This window comes from Meleagris gallopavo, chromosome 15 (assembly GCF_905368555.1).
Source record: "Meleagris gallopavo chromosome 15, MGAL_WU_HG_1.1, whole genome shotgun sequence".
NCBI classification, from domain to species: Eukaryota; Metazoa; Chordata; class Aves; order Galliformes; family Phasianidae; genus Meleagris; species Meleagris gallopavo.
In genome coordinates, this window is record NC_139418.1 from 8,383,028 (window position 1) to 8,403,463 (window position 20,436).

Sequence of the window (20,436 nt, forward strand, 5' to 3'; positions counted from 1 at the left end):
CATAACTCATGTTTGGGATCATGTAATTCATCCCAGTAGTATTTTCTGGCTGTTTGCATGCCCTAAATACCAGGCTGTGCTGCCAATGAAGTGCCCTTCTACACGGCTCATGTAGGGTACGGCTCGCTCCATCTCATCCTTCTTGCTGCTCCTGAGGTTTATCAGCTCTGTCTGAAGGGTTGGGTGCATTTGAGGGAGTGCTTCAATTCAACCCCAAGTTTCCATGTGGAAACAAGATGAAGCAGTTCCTGATGGGAACTTAAGGTCGATCCTTTGAGACCTCAAAACCTAAATCATTGCCATAACAGCGGGGTTAACGCTCCAAAGTGTCACTGCTTCAGTTTTAAACGTGAAACACATCCACACTCACTGTTTCCTGTTCTCTTACCCCTCAAGGTGCTCTTACAGAGTGTTACGATGAACTGGGCAACCGGTACCAGCTCCCGGTCTACTGCCTCGCTCCGCCCATCAACATGATCGAGGAGAAGGGCGACCTGGAGACTCTGGACATCCCTGACCCACCGCCCAACTCAGGGCACGAATGCCAGCTCCGTTTGCGCCTGTCCACAGGCAAAGACCTCAAACTGATGGTCCGCAGCATGGACACGGTGTACCACATGAAGAGGCGGCTGCACGCAGTGGAGGGAGTGGAGCCCGGCAGCCAACGCTGGTTCTTTTCGGGTCGGCCGCTCGCAGACAAAATGAAACTGGAGGAGCTGAAAATCCCAAAGGACTACGTGGTGCAAGTCATTGTGAGCCAGCCCTTAGCAAACCCGACCCCGGTGGAAAACTGATTTCTGCTTGTTTATCGGTTCTCCTTCTTTCCCTCTCTGTTGTGGGACTGATTTTCACTGCCCTGTCTTCTTTCGTTTTGTCCTGCTAATGGATTGGTTCCAAGAATTGACCAGCAAAAATTCCATCTGTGATGGAGATCTGCAAAAACAAAACATAAAAATGTAAACTGGCCTTTGGGGTTTGCCTGATCTCATATTTAACGCAGCAGCAAGCAGCAAAGGGTGAGGGTGAAGAAAGGAGTGGGGAAGGGAAGGGAAAAGGGAGGGCGTGCAAAGAGGGAGGGACAAGGTTGTCTTTCACTTAAACAATAAAAGCATGTAATGATCTTTAAAACTGTAGGTGGTGTCCTGATCCATGGAACAAGAGTAAGAGAGCACTTTTATTTAAAAAATAAAAAATGGATATTTCATATCAGCACCACCTACAGTTCACACAAGACTTGCAGCTGACCTGCGTAGGTCCCGCTGCGTGTTGTGGGGATCTCGCTGGCTAACCCAGTGCACAGCTTCAGCTGGGTGCTGCCAAGGCATCGCCAGTCCTGGGCAGGGAGCGGGGCCGGGGCTCAGTCCCTGTCCTTCTGGCAGCTCCTGCCGTGCCGTTGTACATTCCGAGGTGGCAATGCAGTCCTGTGCCATTGCTGGTGCCAGCGCTGGGGACGCAGCCTGCTGGGGCCTTAGGCAATAACTTTGTGAAAGTATACTCTCACGTACTGTACTGTAAACCTACAAGACTGACTTTGCCTGAAGTTTACCTGCTGACTGGCACCTGGGCGTGTGCCTGCCGCAGTTCTGTATAGCACTCAGAGCATTAAAGCAGACTTTGAACAAGCCAGTTAGGAGGAGTGGTGCGCTGGTCTGCAATTAAGGATGAGGTGCACGACTGTTGTCCGGTGGCACTGGTGTGCCCACTGCAATAGGTTAAGTGCAGTTACGCCCAAATGGAATGAATTGCAGCCTCCCCTGCTCCGTTCTGGAGGGCTCCACGTGGAAAATGGTAAGAACACAAAAGCACACAAGTTTCAGCTTTTCCTGTGTCTTTTGAAGCAGCGGTCATTCTCGATCTGGAGATATCCTCACCAACATGCAGCAGCAGCCCAGAGTGTGGCTGTGGTGTCCAATCAACAGTACTTTCCCTTCAGAATGTAAGAGGAGTCCTTGTGACAAATGACAAATCCTTTTCTAGTCTCAAAAATTTGAATCAGACAAACATATTTGGTGGGAAGAATCTGATCATCGATTACCTCGGGTAGAGATGTGCTCTGTTCCTCAGGCTTGTCTGGCAATGCCTTTGCTTGAGATCAAATCCACTGCTCCTTTTAAACTTCATTTCTAGTTTGCTTGTTTTTGCAGCCATCAGTGAAATCATTTCTCCAAAGGTCCGACACGCTGGCCAGGTTTGATTGTTTTTCATTGATTTCTGCCTTCCCATTCTGAACCTGCGACCTAAACCTACAGTTGCCTCAACTCTTACTCATCTGCTGGTGAAACTGCTAGGTTAGGATTGGCCATTTGAAACCTGATTAATTGCACAGAACTCCGTTTGTCTGGCTGTGAGGGAGTTTCTTGCTCCACAAGTATCACTGCAGAGCCAGAAGGACTCTGGTACAACATCGCAAGTCTGACCCGACAGGTGGAAGCAGATGCAGTTAATAGTGCAGCCAACTTTCACCTCTTGGAAAATAAATCCACATTTTATATGCATTTCTTCTCTATCTCAAAATAGCTTTCATTTTGGTCCCTGTGTTGTACGCTAAGATATCCTTAAAGCTCCTAAAGTCCCAGTTTTGTGCAGGATGATGGAAGTGTAGTGGCAGAGCTATAAAGGAAAATTAGTTTCTTGTTCTCATAAACACCCAAGTGACTTGTTCTTCGCTTTTTTGGTTTATTTGTGGTTTTTCTTTTTAAAGATTAAATCAAGGCTGATAAATACTAATCTAGAACCACAGTTTTCTATTGTGGAGTTTTTTTATGACAAATATGCTTTCTTATACTGGGGTTTTGCAGCCAAGTCTTTTGCATTCCAGAGGGAAAAATATTTATTTGGTATATAAACAACTCAAATCTCTTTGATTTTTCACTGGTCAAAGGGTGGCTTTGTGCCAGGAAGGCTCTGTCCTGTAAGGCGTAATTGAACATCTTCATATGAACGTTCACGTCCCTCCAGTCCTTTCTGGGAAGGGGAAATTGTGATAGGTGATTAAGAGAGAGCAGAGTTAAAACCAGCGTGACATTTCTGAAACTGTGAACACTACAACACTTCTTTTTGAGGGTTTTGGAGGGTTTTTGTTTTTTTTTCATTCAGGCAATTGTCACCAGGTACAGCTTTTGAGATGAGACTGTAGGAGCTGGGAGACTTTGTTCTTCCCTTCTTGACCCTTTCAGAATGGCATCATTTGCATTATGCTGTACCAGATGATCATGTTTTTTGTTATCTGTTTTTCTGGCAGGGTGGTTTTTTGCACAGTGATGGTCTGAAGGCTGTGTCATGTGTGAGCTCTGAGCAGAACAGAGGACTGGTTGGTGAAGGTGCTCTGTTCTCTGACAGCCTCTCCTCTCTCCTGACCACTAAGCACACAGCCAGAACTGACAGAAATTCAGTGGTAGAAATGTTTTTACAGGTGGCAGTGAAATCTTTTCATTTCTTCTTTATGAAATGAAGCAAATGTGCTTAGCACATACCCTGCTGGAAACAAATTTTACAAGATTTACATGACAAAAGAATTCCAAGTTGCAAATATATATATATATATAGTAAAAATCAGTAAGGAATACATATAATAAAAATCAGTAAGGAAAGAATACAGCATGTTGACTAACTTATCCCTTGTATATTCCTGGAGGCTGCAGTATGCATTGAGAGAACAGTCACTTCTGTCTGCGCAGCGCTTTGTCTTTGTGCTCCAGGATGGTCTGCAGTGCCAATGCCAGTGCAGGGGACCCAGGTTGGATTTGCATGGAACTCGCGATGGCTCCCAGAGCAGGGCAGAGGGAAGGGCTTGTTTCCAGTGCAGAGCAGGGGAGGCATGGCTGAAACGAATCCAACCGAACACTGAAATGCCTTTCAGCTCACAGCCCCAGGGAGAAGTGGGACGGGGGCAGGTCTGTGGCTGCTCACAGGGGGAGGACGAGAGGAGCCTCTGTGTTCAGTGGGTGGGAAAAGCTGAGCGGTGAGCTCAGTGCCTCTGGCAGCCTGGGCTGTGCTGGGGCTGAGTGATGCAGCAACTTTGGTGATGCCACAACCACGAACTGCAGTGCCAGGTGCACACAAGTGAGGAAAAATAGGACTCTGTTTTTTTGTTAAGCCTGTCAGCCCTTTGTGTCATTCCTCATCCACTCTGGCCGTGAATTGAGCCAGTAGATGACATTTTTTGCTGTCTGATGTGCTTCAGATTTTTCTACCCTCTCTTGTTGCTTCTTCCTGACCCAGAAGTGGCAAACCAGTAAAAGCCCACACTCCTGGGCAGCGGGCAGTGCAAAGGACAGAACACTGCCTGCTGGGAGCTGCAGGACAGAGAGTACTTGCAGCAGGGTGCTCCTGGTCTTCTACAGCCAGCTAAGAGCCCAGTTCACTGCGTTGGCTGCTTGTGAGTGGCTGTGTATTAGCATCCTGTACAGCGGACACAGCTGGGAATAACTGCACTATGAATGTTCTTAGTTTTCTGCAAGCCTTTATACTCTGGAGCTTGGAAGATTTATTGATGTGAATCAGCAGTGTAATGAGTTGGGTTTTTAATAGCCACAAAAATGCTGAAAGTAATAGAAACAACACAACAAGTGAACTCATCAACCAGACAGAGCGCAGCTCCTCTTTGCCTTCCACAGCAAGCTCACAGGTTGGCCTGGGAAGGAGAGGGATGGGATTCCTTGATGCAACAAGGCAACACGTGCAGTGCGAGTAACAGTAGAGCAGATGGCCAGCTGGCAAAAGTATTGCTGTAGTATGACATGCTTCTGCATATGTATCTATTGTTAGTATGTAATGTAAAAACTTCAACGATGCTATTAAAGATCCTAGTTTGTTGCAATGGTGAGATGCTTTTAGCCACGGGATTTTGAAAGCATTTTAGCTATGTGTTGGCAAACTGAATGCTGTACATTTCTCCGTTTCTGTCTTGTTCAGAGACACAAGCAGTAGTGACATTTCTGACTCCTGATCTATATTCTACAAACTCTTTTCTGCATCACTGTAAATACCTTCCAGACTCCCTGCGCCTTTTGCAGATCATGTTAATGTTGGGGGGGGAGGGGGGAAATGAAGGATTTTTGTTGGCTTTTTCACTACGCTGCTCAGATCTCGTTCTGTTGAAATAAATGGAGGCTCTGTTGGAAAGGGGCTTTCTTCCTTCGCCCTTCTCCACTTCCCCATAAGCCTGATCCCTCCAGGCTGGCAGCTCTCAGGCAGCTTTTGCTCCATGGGACAGCATGGAGAGGGATTCTGAGAAAGGAGTTACTGCAGAGTTGCTTTGGGGATGAGGGATGAGCTTCCTACGCTCTGCAAACTTGCTTGGACAAAACAAAACGAAAGCCTCACGTGCCTGAGATGGTGGTGGTCTGCCTTGCAAGTTAACCATTGTAGGAAATCTTTGAGCTAAACTCAGCAACTCTGCTTCTGTCTTCTCCCAAAGAAGATGAATGTCCTGCTTTATATCTGCAGCTACAATCTGCAGCTTCTGTTGGTCACTGACTGTATATACAAGTCTGCCTGCTTTGAGACTTCCTTTTTCACAAAGGGTTTTTGACTGCTCTGTTCTGCCGATGGCTCCCCTCTCCCACGCTTCATCCATTCAGATGCTTCGTAGCCGCATGTGTGTGTTGCTCTTGTTCATAGGACATGGAGATGGAGCTCCTTCCATGGCAGACGTGGCACGGCTGCGAGCCTACAGACGTCAGCAGTCAGAAGATGAGGTGTTCAGCCAGCGGGCTTCATTCTGTGGACTTTGAGACTTGCCATAAATGTATCCGCTGGACTCTCTGTGGAGAAGTGTGTTCCAGCAGGACCACTTGTTGGGTATTTATCCGATACAACTCGTGTTTGTATATTTTACAGACGATAACCATTTGATCAGAGCCATGGGGCAAACAGAGAACTTAAAATCCTGACTCCTGCCTTAAAACTCTCAGTTCATCTTGAGCTCCAAAAATTCTGCACCTGCCCATCTCAAAGTCCGTTTCCTTAGGAAATTTGAGTCCAGTTAAAGGCTGGAGACAAAGAAAACTTAAAACAAATTAATTCTTAGCTGATGGCTTTATTAAAATAACTAACTGGTCTTGTAATAAAAACCCTGTTTGTGCCTCTCAAGTCCAGGGAATGTCTAAAAAGTGGAGGTGGCTTTTGAGCAATGATTGGGATGACAGCGTTAGCTGGAGATTTGTAAGACACTTGCTTTCACACGTCCTGAGCAAGAGACTTAGGTTTGTGTCCTCTCTGCCTCATGGTAATGGCTTTCAAAGATGGCTGGTACCATCAGATTTGTACTTCTTGAATAAATATCTTCATTTTTATGGTAAAACCTTTTGTATGCAGTTTGTTTGTGTGTGTAACAAGGAAGCATCCATATTACGTAGGGCACGGTGCTGGAGTTGGCACTGACACGGAGAGCACGTCGTTCCAGCACAGCAAGGACGAAGGAATCCCAGCAATGTGATCTTTCTTATTTTCTCCCCTTGTAATTTTTATAAGATCTTTTGGAATCAAACACAGGGCTGTGTAAAACAAGCTTTTGAACTTTTTTCCCCTCCCTGGCTCATTCGATCAGTGAAGAACTCTCAGCCTGCATAAAGATGCTGTGAACATCAGGTCACTTTCAATGCGTTCTGTGTTTTTGTTGTACCTCTGTTTCTTGGCTGACATATGGCAGTAGTGTGTGCACATTTTTAATCAATGGCAAAGCACAAGTAGGTTGTCTTTAGATTGTTAAATTATGTGATTTTATTTTTTTTAACCAAGGGAACATCTTCTGCCACTGAGAGCAAACCATCATGACCTTCTCTGAGTTGGAAATGCTGTACAAAATTTCCTGTACTGAAAACAGAAAAAGAGAAATTCATCTTTTCCTGCATTTAAAAATAAAAGTAATACTGGAAATGCCATGCCTTAAGGAACGAACGCAGCCTTGTTTTTCTTTTTGAGTTTCTCCAATAGCGCTTTGGATTCTGAATGGGCAGCCTACAGCTTTCCCATGACCTCCTGTTATGGCACAATCCCGGCTGGGGCAGACACCACACTGAGCAACGCAGCCAAGAGTGGTCACAGCCATGGGTTGGTTGGACCCAGTCATCTTCATGGGCTTCCCAACCGTAATGGTTCTGTGTGGGTGTGTGACAGAGTCCTCTGCCAAGAGGTGTGCTGTCCATGGGAGTCCAAGGAAGGCAGTGCAGCGCTGTGCCCAGTGGGAGTAACCACCCTATAATCCCACTAGCTGGTACGTTGTCTTCATTCAGGTCACCACTTCCTAGCCTTGATTAACTGCTGAATGTGTCAGAGGAGTGTGAATAATTTTTTCATGAGCCACGTTGGTCTAATGGTAGCACAGCAAACATTGCAGTGTTTTGGGTTTCTTTTAATCTGTTTTCCTGATAGAATCAATGTGAATGATAAGCAAACGGGTTTGTGACTTGCCTGAATTTATATATATACATATATAAGGAATATATATATTCCTTCTATGTGTGTATCTATACATATTCCCATATAAAGAGATTATACATCTATGTAATACCTGTACCATCCCTGGAGGTGTTCAAGAACTGTGGAGACGTGGCACTGAGGGGCACGGTCAGTGGGCATGGCTGGGGTGGGGGTGGACCTGACAACCTTGGTGGCCTTTGCCAACCTTTATGATGCTGTCATAGGAGTTTGGGTGAAAATACAATCTATAGAGCTGTTAGATAGACTGCTTCTGTTCCATTCTAGCTAACGTGGAATATAATTAATGTTTATATTGTAACAGTGCTGATAGTTCATTGCGCTCTGTCTCACTGCACAAAGTCACACAGACTGGGTCCAGGGCAGCATTCCCTCCCATGGCGGAGTTACACACTGCCAGCTGCTGGCTCCTGAAGATGTAAGGCACGATGGTCACTTCCAGCTTTGCAAGGAGCCATTCATTGCATTCTCTCTGACCTATCTCTAAGAGTTGGAGGTTCCAACTCCGGAGTTGCAGCAGAGGTCGCAGAGGTGGGTGCTGTGGGTGTGCTGAAGCCATGCGTCATGTGGGGGCAGCAGCTGAGCTCACAGATGGGAACTTTCCATCCTAATTAATCCCTTATGTTGTAGCCTCACAGCTTCATTAAGGGAGGTCTGTAATGGCAGTGTGTTTGGAGGAGGTTGAATGCTGTGATACCATATGTAAGGTGAGGGGAAATACATTCACCAGGATGCTGCGTCCAAGGGGTAAACAGCCAACATTTAGCAGCAGAAACTGCCTCTCTGGCTTTCTCTCCACATGGCTTTAATTAAGTGTCTGAGTTAACACAGAAAGCAGCATTTCCTTCAGTCGAACCACTCCTCATGAGCAGTAATGAGGACGCAGGGACTGCCTGACCCCCAGGCATGCACTGCTAATGCAGAGCAGGCAGCAGCAAGCTGACAAACCCGAGTGGATCCAGGGCTGAGGCTCAGAGCACCTCCGTGCATCACAGAATGGCTGGGGAGCACCGTGTGATGGGGAGAGGTCATCCCCAGTGCCATGTGGGCCACTGTTGTGGTATACGGAGGTGGAACCCAAGTTGCACCCATCCTTCCTCCTCCTCAGGTGCTGCTCTGTGGCACCCACCTTGGTAGAGCAGTGATGTGGAATGGAGAAAACAGAACACACAATTTCTGGGCTCTGTCGCTTTGGTTTATTGCCTTCTACGTGGTTGTTCCATCTGTTTGGTGTCTGTGAGCTGAGCCCAGAGGGGAGGAGGAGCAGAGCTGCCCTGCTCCCAAATGGGGAGGGGGCTCTCACTGGAGCTGCTGGGAGCTGCCCATTCCAGCAGGCAGGATGGCCACAGCCCACTGCTGCCTTCTTCAACTTTGCTTCTCCTCTTGGATGTCAGTGCAGAGCACTGCACACATCCTGAATTCTGTGTAGCTCAGTTTCTAGTTTTGGAGATAGACAGCTTAGCAAAACAGCTTTGGCTAATGCAAACTCAGAGAGACCCCCGAGCCCCAGCTCCTGTCCCCTTCTCCAACATGCTGCTTCCCAGCATGCTCAGGAGAATTTGGTTCCAGCTTCTTGCCCGCGGCTCATCCAGAACATGTTACAGGCTAATGGGGCACCTCCTGGCATGTTTCTCCACCATTCCATGACGAGTTCCAGATGTGGCTGTGATTCATAACATCTGGGGCTGGGCGAGGCTGGGCACAGGGAGAGAGAGCCTTCACAGCCGCGTTGCACAGCCTGCTCACAGCATCCCTTTCACCAGGCAGCCCCGAATAAGGGACAGCACCAGCACTACACAGGGCAGGTCCTGCTCCTTGCAGGAGGGCACAGAGAACTGGTTTTGTTTTGGGGCAGAAAGGTTTAGGAGAAGGCTGTAAGCACTGATTTCCTGCTTTGAAGAAAGCAGGACTACCAGATGATGCTGCCATGCAGAGAATAAAGGTGACCTCTCGTTGGCCGCGCCTGCAGGAAATCCCGAGCCCCAGTGCTTCCTGCAAATGGGCTGTCCCATCCCTCCCCGGCTCTCATGTCTGTGCAGCAGTGTCGTGGCCACATCCAGACCCAGAGATCCTCCCCACAGCTTGCATGCTGCAGGTAGAAGTCAGCCCCATACCTGGTGGGCCAGGAGGACGCACAACAACATGTAGAAGCCATTAAAGTTGATGTTGCTCGTTGTGCTGTGGTCCAGCAGGGCAAACAGCAGCACAGTCTGCTTTTTCTTCAGGTCCATCATGTAACGGAGAATGCAGTAACACTGCAGGTCTGGAAAGCAGCGAGCTCTCAGGCCTTGTCTGCACAAAGCTGTGAGCAGCGATTAGTGGGGTTTATTTTAGTTTAAATGCCACTGCTCCCAGATGAGGTGCACAGACAATTCAGGCAATTAAAAACACAATAGCAGATTAGATACCGCTCAGAATTAACAGACAGCATTAATGAGATGTCTGATTTATGAAGTGGCATGTATGGGTTTCTGCACCGAAGACAATGTTAAAGCACACATAAATTCCTGACTTCCTTCTCTTCCACCCTACGCCCTTGAAAGGAAAACAAAAAAGAAAACCAAAAAACTTTTCAATAAACAGGAAACGTTAGGAAAAGAACGCATTTTTCTTTTGGAGGAGTCACTTGTAACTCCTGACCCACCCACAGTTATTTGTAGCTCAGTTCCATCTGCTCTGGCTGCCCAGGAGCTGAGGGCGCCCAGACCTGTGCTGCTGCCTGATGGAGAGGAGGAGCGACCTGTGGCTGTGAACAGCCTCACACAGAAAGCTGCTGGCAAGACACCTGCCTGCCTCCTAGCACAGAGCTGGTTTATGGAAAGGATTACACTGTGAGGTTGCAGCAGTGCTAAGGAATGAGTGTCACTGAGCCAGAATCCCCTCTTGCCCTATGTTGCTGGCATCTTGCTTGTACGGCCGTGAAGACCTCCTTTATCACCACCTTTTGTGTGTCTGTTATCAGCTCACAGCAGCCAGGAGCTGGTTATCGTGTCTGTACAGCACTGGAAGCCGACCTGGGGGCTCTGCGTGCTGCAGGGATGCGGGGGGGTGATAATACTATAAAATCAAGTGGGGTTTAGGCTATCAGAAAGAAAAGGAGGGGAAGGAAAACCGTTTGGATGTGGTGCTCATGGACACGATTTAGCAGAGGGTTGGTAGGGTTAGGGTAGTATGGTTAAGTCTTGGTTGGACTCAATGATCTTTAAGGTCTTTTCCAACCTGAGTGATTCTATGATTCAATGGGGGTTGAAATCCATCCCAGTCTCTGGCAGTGGTCCCATGAGCTGGTCAGGTGAGGTAACCTTCAGAGAGCTGCACCAGGTGGGGAGGGCCAGGGCCGTGTGCTGGGGCTGCAACTGTTCTTCATTCCAGGACTCCCAATAGCCAGTTCTCTTGGCAACGATGCCCACAGACAGCAGATCTGCTGATAGGGTATCAAACGTAGGGTAAAAAATGCCACAGCTCATTTTCAACGGTACACTGAGTCAGAGTTGCTCAAAAACTTCTAGAGGGTTACTTTGCAAAACGTCTGTGAGTGGAGAAATCACCTCTCTGAGCTCCCCTCTGCTTGGGCTGAACCACAGGCCCTTCAGCACAGGGCTTATCTTGAACTCTCTGTCTTCACAGAACCTGATGAGGATGGAGATGCCCAATAGCTGCCCACAGCTATTGCAGTGGCAGCCTAGAGATTGCAGAATCACAGAATGACCGAGGTTGGAAAAGACCTACAAGATCATCCAGTCCAACCATCCACCTATCACCAAAAGTTCTCACTAAACCACGTCCCTCAACACAACGTCCAACCGTTCCTTGAACGCCTCCAGGGTCGGTGACTCCACCAGCTCCCTGGGCAGCCCATTCCATTCCTTTCAGAAAAATAGTATATGACAGAATCAATCGCCTACTGCGGAGATAGATGATGGAACAAGAAGAAAGAGCATAGGGAGGTCCAGAAGACTTTAGGAAAAAACATCTCCGGCTGCACCGTCGGCTCTCTCCCCTAGATGTCCCCATTTAATACTTGATTTTATAGCGGCTTTTCAGAGGGGCTTGAAGTTCTGCCAAGGAGAGCGTGCGGACCGGCACCGAGCCGGGTCCCAACCGTGCTCACTGCTCCGGCTCTGCTGGCAGCGGCCCGCCTCGGCAGCGCAGCACAGCACGGTAGTGCCGAGCCGAGCCGAGCTGAGCCGGGCGGGGCGGCTGCCGGCCAATGGCACGGGGGGGCGGCAGGCAGGCAGGCCAGCAGGTGGAGCGGCTCCGGCTCCGTGTGCGCGGCTGCGGGCGGCTCCGTGCTGCCCCGGGGCAGAGCGCGGGGCGGCTGCCGGTAGCTGGCGGCGGCGTGGGGGGGCCGCGCTCCCGGCTCTGCGACCGGCCCCGGCAGCATGGCTTTCGCTAATTTCCGCCGCATCCTGCGCCTTTCCACCTTTGAGAAACGGCGTTCCAAGGAGTACGAGCACGTTCGGAGAGACTTGGATCCCGGCGAGGTGTGGGACGTCGTGGGGGAGCTGGGAGACGGAGCCTTCGGCAAGGTCTATAAGGTGGGTGCGCTCTCCCAGGCACCTGCGCTCCCCCCGCGGTGCCGCCGGGATCCCCGCTCCGCACGCCGGGCTGTGCGCGGAGCCTCGGGCTGCGTCTGCGCGTCCCACCGGGCGCCGCGGGGCTGGGAGCGGGGGAAGCCTCTCCTCCTGCGAGCGGGGGCAGCGGGAGAACTTCTGGTTCAGTAGGACCGAAGTGCTGCCGTACTTGGGTCTGGGGCAAGAAGAGAGAGAAGCATTCTGTCTCTTTCTTTCACCTTTAAAAAAAACTTTTTTTCCTTCTCAACTGTCAAACTTCTAAACCTTGCCAGAGTGTCGGAGCAATGAATGGAGAGCTCGCTGTCTCCAAGTTTTGCGAGCCTCCAGGGGTGCCATTATGTGTGTGGAAGCTCGGTGAGCAGAGGAGCGCAGCTCCTTCCGATGGGTACAGTGCTATGACAGCTTTACTTTTAGGGTTCTAAAGGCCAAATACCAAGCCGGACTTTGCTCCCCAAAGCTCACCTGGTACGGCTCTGCACCGCTCAGCTCTGCTGGGGCGGGCAGGATGCTCGTGCTGGGGCTGGCTGGAGGAGAAGGTTGGGCTCCAGCTTCCCTGAGCGAGCTGCCCCGGTTGCAGAGATCGTTTGGAAGTGGAGCTGTGAATGAGCTGTTTGGCAGCTGCTTTCTGGCAGGCTCGTTAGAGCGTTCAGCAAGGTATTGCCATGTCAGAGCTGAGAAATGCAGAGTGACCAAGAGAAGGGCGAGAAGGGAGCTGGCCAGGACAGCACTCTGCCATTTGTTTTCTCTATTTATGGCTGTGTTATTTGAGGAAAATACTCTAAAAATCAGACTTAAATTGGAAATCTTTGATGAAGATTCTTCCATTCTTCTAATATAACGCAATTGCTTACAATTGTGATTTAATCTCTAATATATTTATCATTTTAAAAGTGACACCTGTGCTAATTAGCTCTTCTGTGACCCATTCGCTTGGTGTTGTATATTGGAAACCACTTTGTATATAGCAACGTTCACTCTTGCCTGGGTAATTATTTGCTTGTATTTGCTTAGGTTTCTTGTGCAATGAAAGGAATGAGGTAAACATTGTAAAATAAGTTAATAGGCTTCTGAGACAAATGAAAACTTGGAGGAATACCTGATTTATATCTCCTCTACTTTAAATGTGTTTCACGTATCCAAAATAGTGAACTTAACAAAATAATAATAATAACAGTGGCTGGATTGGTTTTTACATCAGCTGTCAGACCTGAATGCCTCTGCTGTGAACTCTAGCCTGACACAAAATTAAATGATGGTGGTAACTGTGTGCTGGGCTGTCAGCCTGTCGGACAGCAGCACCGCTGTGTCTCCAACTCCTTCCATCTCCTTCCATCCCCTCTTCAACCCGAAGGAGGACGTGGGCTGCAGTCATGACACAGTACAGGCCACGTGCTTATAGCCCAAAGTTCACTCAGTCTGCAGCTGTGATTGTACTTTAACAACCAAATCGAGATGACTGTCTGCTTTAGGCATGGGGTGGTGGCTCATCTTGTGACGGAGAGCTTTCCTGCTTCATTGGTCAAGTTTCAGTTCTCCATCTTTGAACTGTGCCCACCCTTCATCTGGAAGGACACGGTTGGCCTTTAAGATTTGGTTTGTTTAAGAGCCCAGAAAGATTCAGGTGACACATTACTCTACAGCCTTATTTTAGCTATTAACTGGTAGCGTTATTGCAGAGCCGTTTCCTGCCATGTTAAGGTTTAACTTGCATATTGTCTTCCTTTGTCTTTCTAATCTGGAGCACGACTCCAGTGATGATGTGTATAGGATTGTGACGTAAAGGATTATGCTTGCTGTACTGCTCTGCTCAGCTGCCAAGAAAGCCCAGAACAAACAAACCAGCCCTTGTGCACCAGGAAAACTTAGGTGGCCAAGGTGCAGTGAGAAATTGTAATCATTCTCTTCAAGTTACTTTGATGTCAATTTGCTTTTCACACCAAAGCAATCATTCGGAGTGAGTCGGGGCGTTTGCACGGCGGTGAGAGTTTCAGGATGTTTGAATGAAGTTCCTGCCTGCCCTCCGCCCTGCAGCACGGGGATGTGATGTAACCCCTGCATCCTGCCCTGCCGCCCATGTGTTGGGCCCTTGTGCAAAAAGATGGGATTTATTCGTGCCGGGAATAGTCTGAAACACAACCAGAATGCTCCGTGCTGGGAGACATTCAGATTTTGGTAGAAGGAAGACTGTTTATTGGAGTGGGTTTAGTTTTTAAGATGCTGGGTTTGAGCAGGGGGAAGAAGGGCTCAGCTGTGCAGTGCTGGTGTAACTGCACTGCAGTGTGCTTGGGGAGCTGCTCCTTGGACTGCCCGGCACTCAGCTGAGCAAAGCTGAGCTGGTTTGACACAAAAGTAGGACGGGCTTGATTTCAATATATGTTAATTGCAAATAATCAACTCTGAAGTAGAGCCCGAAATGTATATGGTCGGCCTTAAGAAACACACAGTTAGTAAGAGCTACAGGAATTCCCCTGTTTCTCTATAAAGCCTGCTCTTCTTTCCCCAGCAGAAGGGGACCTGATTGTATGAGGAAACAGCGAAACTCGCTGCAGAGGGTAATGATGCTGAAAAGTAGGAAGGGGGTGGGGAAAACTGCCTGCTGCTTTGCATTCACTCTATGAATCCTTTGGTTTTGGTAGTTCCAGTGGGTGTGATAAGGCAGCGATAGCAGCCCACAGAGAGCAACGCGCTGTTCTAAATGTATTTTGTTACTGTCTTCACCCAAAAGTCATTAAATCAGGCATCTGCAGTCAGTCATTAGGCCGGTGGTCAGGAGCTGCAGTCAGAGTGTGAAGTTAGCAGTGCCCCTATTATAAAACGTACAAACAAATGCAATATAAACATAAAAATACGATGTCCTACATCAGAACCTTTTATTGTCGGCAGGAATGGATGCACCCTGGCTCTTACAGGCCCTGATGGGGACAGGGCTGTGTCTTGTAGAAGCATGGGCTCTGCTGAAAGGAGCCTGCAGTTTCACTGCCTTTCTGCTGCCTGTCAAACTGTGGGATCGTTTTGCTGTCCGCGCACCTCTTGTTGAACGCTATCTCCTCTCCCCAGCACGTGCTGATGGGTGCTGCTCCGATAACGCTTTCTTCTAGCAGGGTGGGGATGGGATGTCCCCTCCGTGCAGAGCAGCCCGCAGCTGTCAGCACTGCACAGCACTGGGGCTGTTCATCTGAACCCTCCATCGGTGCAGGCAGCAAGCCTGAGCTGTGCCACAGCACTGCCTAGGTGTGCCTCTGGTGCTGCTCTGCTGTCTTTTTTTAAGATGCAGCTTCAAGAGCTGTGTGTGCATTATCCTGATGTGTTACGGTGGCATTAGTGCTTCTTTGATAGCCCTAGAGCCTCTAAAGCTCTGTTTTGGATAGGGGTGGTGAAGGGCTCGTGGTGGAGGTGCTGTGCAGCTGCGCTGTAAATCCAGCATTGGCACAGGCAGACACAGGGCTGTCTCTGCCACCACCAGCTGCCAGCCTGGGCTTCTCCCAGCTCAGCTCACTTCTGGCAGTTTGGTTCACGGAGAGTTTAACACCCGGTTCCTGGAAAGGGTGTTGCAGAAGGACGTGGAACCGCTAGCTTGGCTTTTTGCTTAAAAAAGAGGAGGGGGAAAAAAAAAAAAAGGAAAAAGCTGAAGTTGATTGCAACTTGGTCCATAAAAACAGGGCAAAAGGAAAAAAAAGAAAAAAGAAGGTACGATTGTGATTTGGTCTTGTGCCTTGGACTGGCTGAGAGGCTCTCCTACAGTGTTTCACATGGGGAAAGAAGAGGAATGAGAATACATCACTCCTTTACTAAGGGAGCAGTGGCCCAACGATATTAAACTTGGTTGAACTTTAAACTTGATTAAACTTAATGTTCACTTGAAATGCACTGACACGTGCTCGGCTCCATCCCTTCTGAGGGCCAGGAGAAGGCTGTCTGCAACTCTGCCGAGCCATGGCTGTGTGTGCAGGGGCAGCAGGATGGCTCTCCGTGCCCTAAATATTTTGACAATTACTTCTGTGTCATGGCCTGCAGCTTGGCAGTGCTGGCTGTGGTGGGCAGCTGCATGGAAGGAAGAGCTCAGAGCAAGGCCTGGGGCCTTTCACCCTCAGGCACACGGCAATCTGCGTCCCTTAGAAAAATCCCTACCTGTCTCGTGATCGTTTTAATTTTTTTTTTTCCCCTTGAACATGCAGTTTCTTTGAAGCAAGAATGGGGGGAATGCACTTTCTCCTGTTCTTGAAATACTGCTGTCTGTAAATCTGGGGTTTTCCTAATGAACATTAGGTAAAACCCACCCTCACTGCCGTGCTGTGTGGGTGCTCAGGGAGCTGTGCTCACCCACAGCCACATGCCTGTCCCAGCCCTGTCCCCTGCCTGTCCCCTGCACCATGCACACAGCCACTCAGCCTGCAGCCAAGTCCATAGCGCCGTGTGCTAAACTTGTTGCAAAAAGATGCAACCACTCAAAGTGTTCTGGTGGTTTTCATTTTGGTGGTTTTTTTTTTTTTTTTTCATGTTCTACTTTTTTTTTTTTGAATGCAGTGCATTGAGTAAGTGAAGCTCAGGGCAGACATGCTGAACTTGGGGCACTGTGCTCTTCCAGGCGGTTTGAGAACGTTTCACGTATCCATACTCCAAGCCTGCGCAGACTGAAAGCCTTCTATCCGTGTCGAGTTTTCTTTGCCCCTCGCGTGGATTTTTTCTCCTATTTCTGGCTCATGTTGGCATCGTGCAGCCAGCTCAGTTCCTGCAGGTTACGGTGCGGTGTACCAGCAGAGAAGCTTCTCTGCTTCAGCCTGTCCTGCTGTGCTTGGGTGCAATGTTCAAAGCACTGCACAGAGCTTTTCTGCACCTCAGCCAATGCACTGCTGCTTGGGCTTGTTGGCACCCCCTGCCTTCTGCTGGGCTGCTGCTGAGCTTTTAAGGTGGGAAGGGGTGCATGTGCCATGCTCCAGTCACTTTGTTTGTGCGTCCATTATAGAAAAGAAGTCCTTGGTTATTGCTTGAACTCGCTGCCAATGTTCCTTTCCATTGCCCCTGGCACGTCAAACCAGAGGAAGACATTTCTGCATTTTTACTAACACTTTTCTATTTGTTTTGCAAGCCACTTCCACTTCCCTTTAACTCTTGCAAAAGTGTTACCATAGCTACCAGAGCAGCAGTGTGATGCAGCCCTTCGGCTGGAGCTCTCCTGCCTGGCCTGGTGCCCATGTGGTGCTGCGTCTATGGGGGATGCCAGGTACATGTAGCCCTGTGGCTTCAGCAGTTTGATATGCAGAAGATCGCTGTGTGTGTGCAGCATTTGGCCCTCTGGCAGATGAGGCAGCCTGCTGGCATCTCCTCCTGTCTTGTTGGGATAAGGCTCAGCGTTATTTCCCCAAACACATGTATTGCACCTGAAAGTCATAACTCAGAAGGTTAAAATGTGCCTTGTAAAGAGTCGTACTGCTAGGAGGCTGCACTGGAGCTGGGTGCAGCATGCGAGGCTGCAGGCGTTCGGATAGAAGGTTTGAATTTTGGGTGGTCCTGTGTGCAGCCAAGAAGCATGCTCAATGATCCTCGTGTCCCTTCCAGCCTGGGATGTTCTGCGTGTCTGTGATTCTCTGCCAGGCTCAGTGTTCTGGGGCTCCCCGCTGCCACAGCTGCACTGCTGCACCCGCATCACTGCCAGCTCAGCTGCCTGGTACTCTTGGGTGGGGTGAATCCAGCATTTCCAAAACAGAAAAACCGAAAAAACAATAATAATAATTTAAAGAGAGTTATTGTGGCAGACTGAAGTAGCTCTGTGGGGCTCATCGGACATGAAAGTAATTTCAGCTCCCATTGATTATTTGGCAATAATAGGAATACTGACTTGAGCCTGTCTGCTCTGTGTTTATTGATGCAGACAGCTCAGGCAGAGTTCATTGGAAGGCAATTAATCATTATGCTATCCCTGAGAAATAGCTAATCATTCAGTTGCTTCCATACAAAGACACTCAACAAGAATTTGCTGCGTGGAAAACCAAGGCAGAACCATCAATCCCCAAATGCAGCATCCACTGGAAGGAGGCCGGGGAGCTTCTCCCTCTTGGTTCCCCAGCTCAGTAATACCTGGGGCATCAGCTTTCGCAGCACACAGAGAGAAGGGACAGAAACACGACTGCACATTATTGCAAACCAGCTCTGAAAGGGTCATCCCAGGCTTGGAAAGCCCCCAGGACACCATGCTGATGAGCAGCATGGGCAGAACTCCTGTGACACCGCTTGGAGCACGCTGGCTGCCAGCTCAGTTCTTTGTCACTGGTGGGTGAGAGCTCACAGGGACGTTCCCTGTGCCTGCCCTCAAGCACGCTGTGCCATGGCAGGGTGCTGCCTGAGGAAGGACAGAACAATCTGCCTTCCGGCAGTGAGTTCTTACAGAACTTCAAGTAGTTCCTGTGTTTGTCAGAGCCCAGGTTTCACAACAGGCTGAGTCATAGGCAAAGCCCAGTCAGCCCTTTGTATCACCTGAACAACCACCTCTTACCCCTTAAATCCTTGAAGTGGGCAGCACTTTCTTTACACCTCTGCCTCCAAGGAATGACAGTGCTTGTTCCCTGCCTTCCCACTGTGTTTGGGAGCAGGATGCTCCGCACCCATCTTTCTCCAGAGGGCTGCAGCAAGATCCTTCCTCCCTTTTGCTTTATATCCCGAATGTTGGCTCCTGCCATGGCTTTCTGGAGTGGCTTATTGGGTAACTTTTATTTGATTTGTGTTCTCCTATGAACTGCATGCCCCACTACTGTCTCTGCACAGACCTGTCAGCCTGTGTCTGTGCGGTGCAAAAAGGCACATAGGGCCAGAAGGGCATTTTGGGTTTTAAATGCCAGGACTGTAATGAATCCAGCTACAGCTCAGCAGCACATCCTGGGCACTATGCTGGCAGCTGTCTGCTCTATATTTTGTGCTAATTAGCACTCCAGGGACAAATAATCCATGGCATTAAAATGCCCAGCAGTGGAGGAGATACATGATGGAAGTGGATATTTTTTTAATTTAACTATTTTTGTTTTTGACTGACCAGCCATAGGTCACAGACTGGCATCAAACAGTTTCTGTTCTTGGGATCTCACCAGCTAGCTTCTTCTTTCTCTTCGGCCCACAAATTTCAGTGGAAAATCTGCTGGTCTGGGAAACACTAATTCACCAGAGTATGCATTTTGGGGTATTTCGTGCAGGAAATGAAACTTCTCCTCTTCTTTGCATTCTCTAGAGGTCATTTCAAATGCTGTGGCTGTCTAACAAACTCTCTGCTGGTGAGTCATCCTAGGGTACTCTCGAGTCATCTTGGGTTTCTTTTCCTCTCTATTACTGTTTTTAAATCCCAAAGAAATGAAAAGACAAGGAAAGTAGCTATCGTGAGAGAAGCTCTCATTTCCCTTGCTGCAAAATAAGGGCTTCCACCTCATGGCAGCTCCTGATGGAGATGAAGTTGTAGAGATGCAATCTTCCAGCTCTCAGAGAGCAAGCAGTGGATGCTGCCTTCCTGAGCCTGGCGCTGTGTCCCCCTGCTGTAAGGAGTACTGCCCAGGTCAGCAGCTCACGGACTGGGGGTGCAGGTTGCTTCTGTGTGATTGCTGGTTTGGCATTTTGAGGCTGGAACAATCTGTATTTTGCTTTGTGCTGATGTCTTGGAGCAGGTTATCACTTCTTGCACGTAGAAATCAGAAAAGGCCTTTAAGCCCTAAAGGATCATTGCTTGTCTCAGATGTCTGAAACTGGCTCGAAGAGATAGCAGTGTAAGCATTTGGCGTATTTAGCATCCAAACAAACCTTCCTGGAAGAATATCTCTGTTTCAATATGCTGTATGCAGGAAAATACTAGCTGAGAAGCTGGAGGAAGTTGCCAGATGTGAGTTACAGAGACCGCACAGCACGCTTAGTCAAAATTTGACATTGCCTGTACGCGTCTGGCTGCTACAGTGCAGGGCTGTGTCACACACACTGCCTGCTGATGGGGGACAGCTGTCCCTCGGCTGCTGCAGGGCTGGCACAGTGGGAGTGCAGAGGGCTGGGTTGGGGCTTGGCAAGATCGTGGGCAGCTTGGAAGGGGTCAGCAGTGCTGCCTGGGGTGTGGGTGCTCACAGTGTGTGGGGAGCAGTCTCCTCATCATGCTGGAGGGGCTTTGTTGTAGTGAAAGCCACCTTGTGCAGCTCATGGGACTCTGTCCCTTGCAAAACTGCAACCCTGCTGTCTGCAGGAATGCAGCAGTGGCCAGGAAACTGCTCTCATTCAAGTCAGTCCTTATTCATGGGGAAGGACAGCAGCTGATCATACTGTGGGCATCTGTAAGGTCCCAGATTTGCTGTTCTAACATGTAAGAAAACTCCTGGCCTGTGCCAAAGCCACGTGGACCTCACAGCTCTTCCTGCTGGCCTTGTGCACCATGTGGTGAGGCACTGCACAGGGCCAGGCAAGT

General features: G+C 49.0%; 2 protein-coding genes across 2 annotated transcripts in view; both read left to right on the forward strand.

Moving 5' to 3' along the window:
- The window catches only part of UBTD2 (ubiquitin domain containing 2), a 52,359-nt gene extending 45,463 nt beyond the window's left edge, over nucleotides 1–6,896 (forward strand). Inside the window, exon 3 of the mRNA XM_085236440.1 lies at nucleotides 397–6,896. Within this exon, the coding sequence (XP_085092566.1) occupies nucleotides 397–794 (398 nt within the window). The 3' untranslated portion in view covers nucleotides 795–6,896. The remainder of the gene's footprint in view (nucleotides 1–396) is intronic.
- Nucleotides 6,897–11,492: 4,596 nt separating this feature from the next.
- STK10 (serine/threonine kinase 10) overlaps nucleotides 11,493–20,436 on the forward strand; it is a 43,769-nt gene continuing 34,825 nt past the window's right edge. Inside the window, exon 1 of the mRNA XM_085236566.1 lies at nucleotides 11,493–11,978. Coding sequence (XP_085092692.1) covers nucleotides 11,823–11,978 — 156 coding nt within the window. The 5' untranslated portion in view covers nucleotides 11,493–11,822. The remainder of the gene's footprint in view (nucleotides 11,979–20,436) is intronic.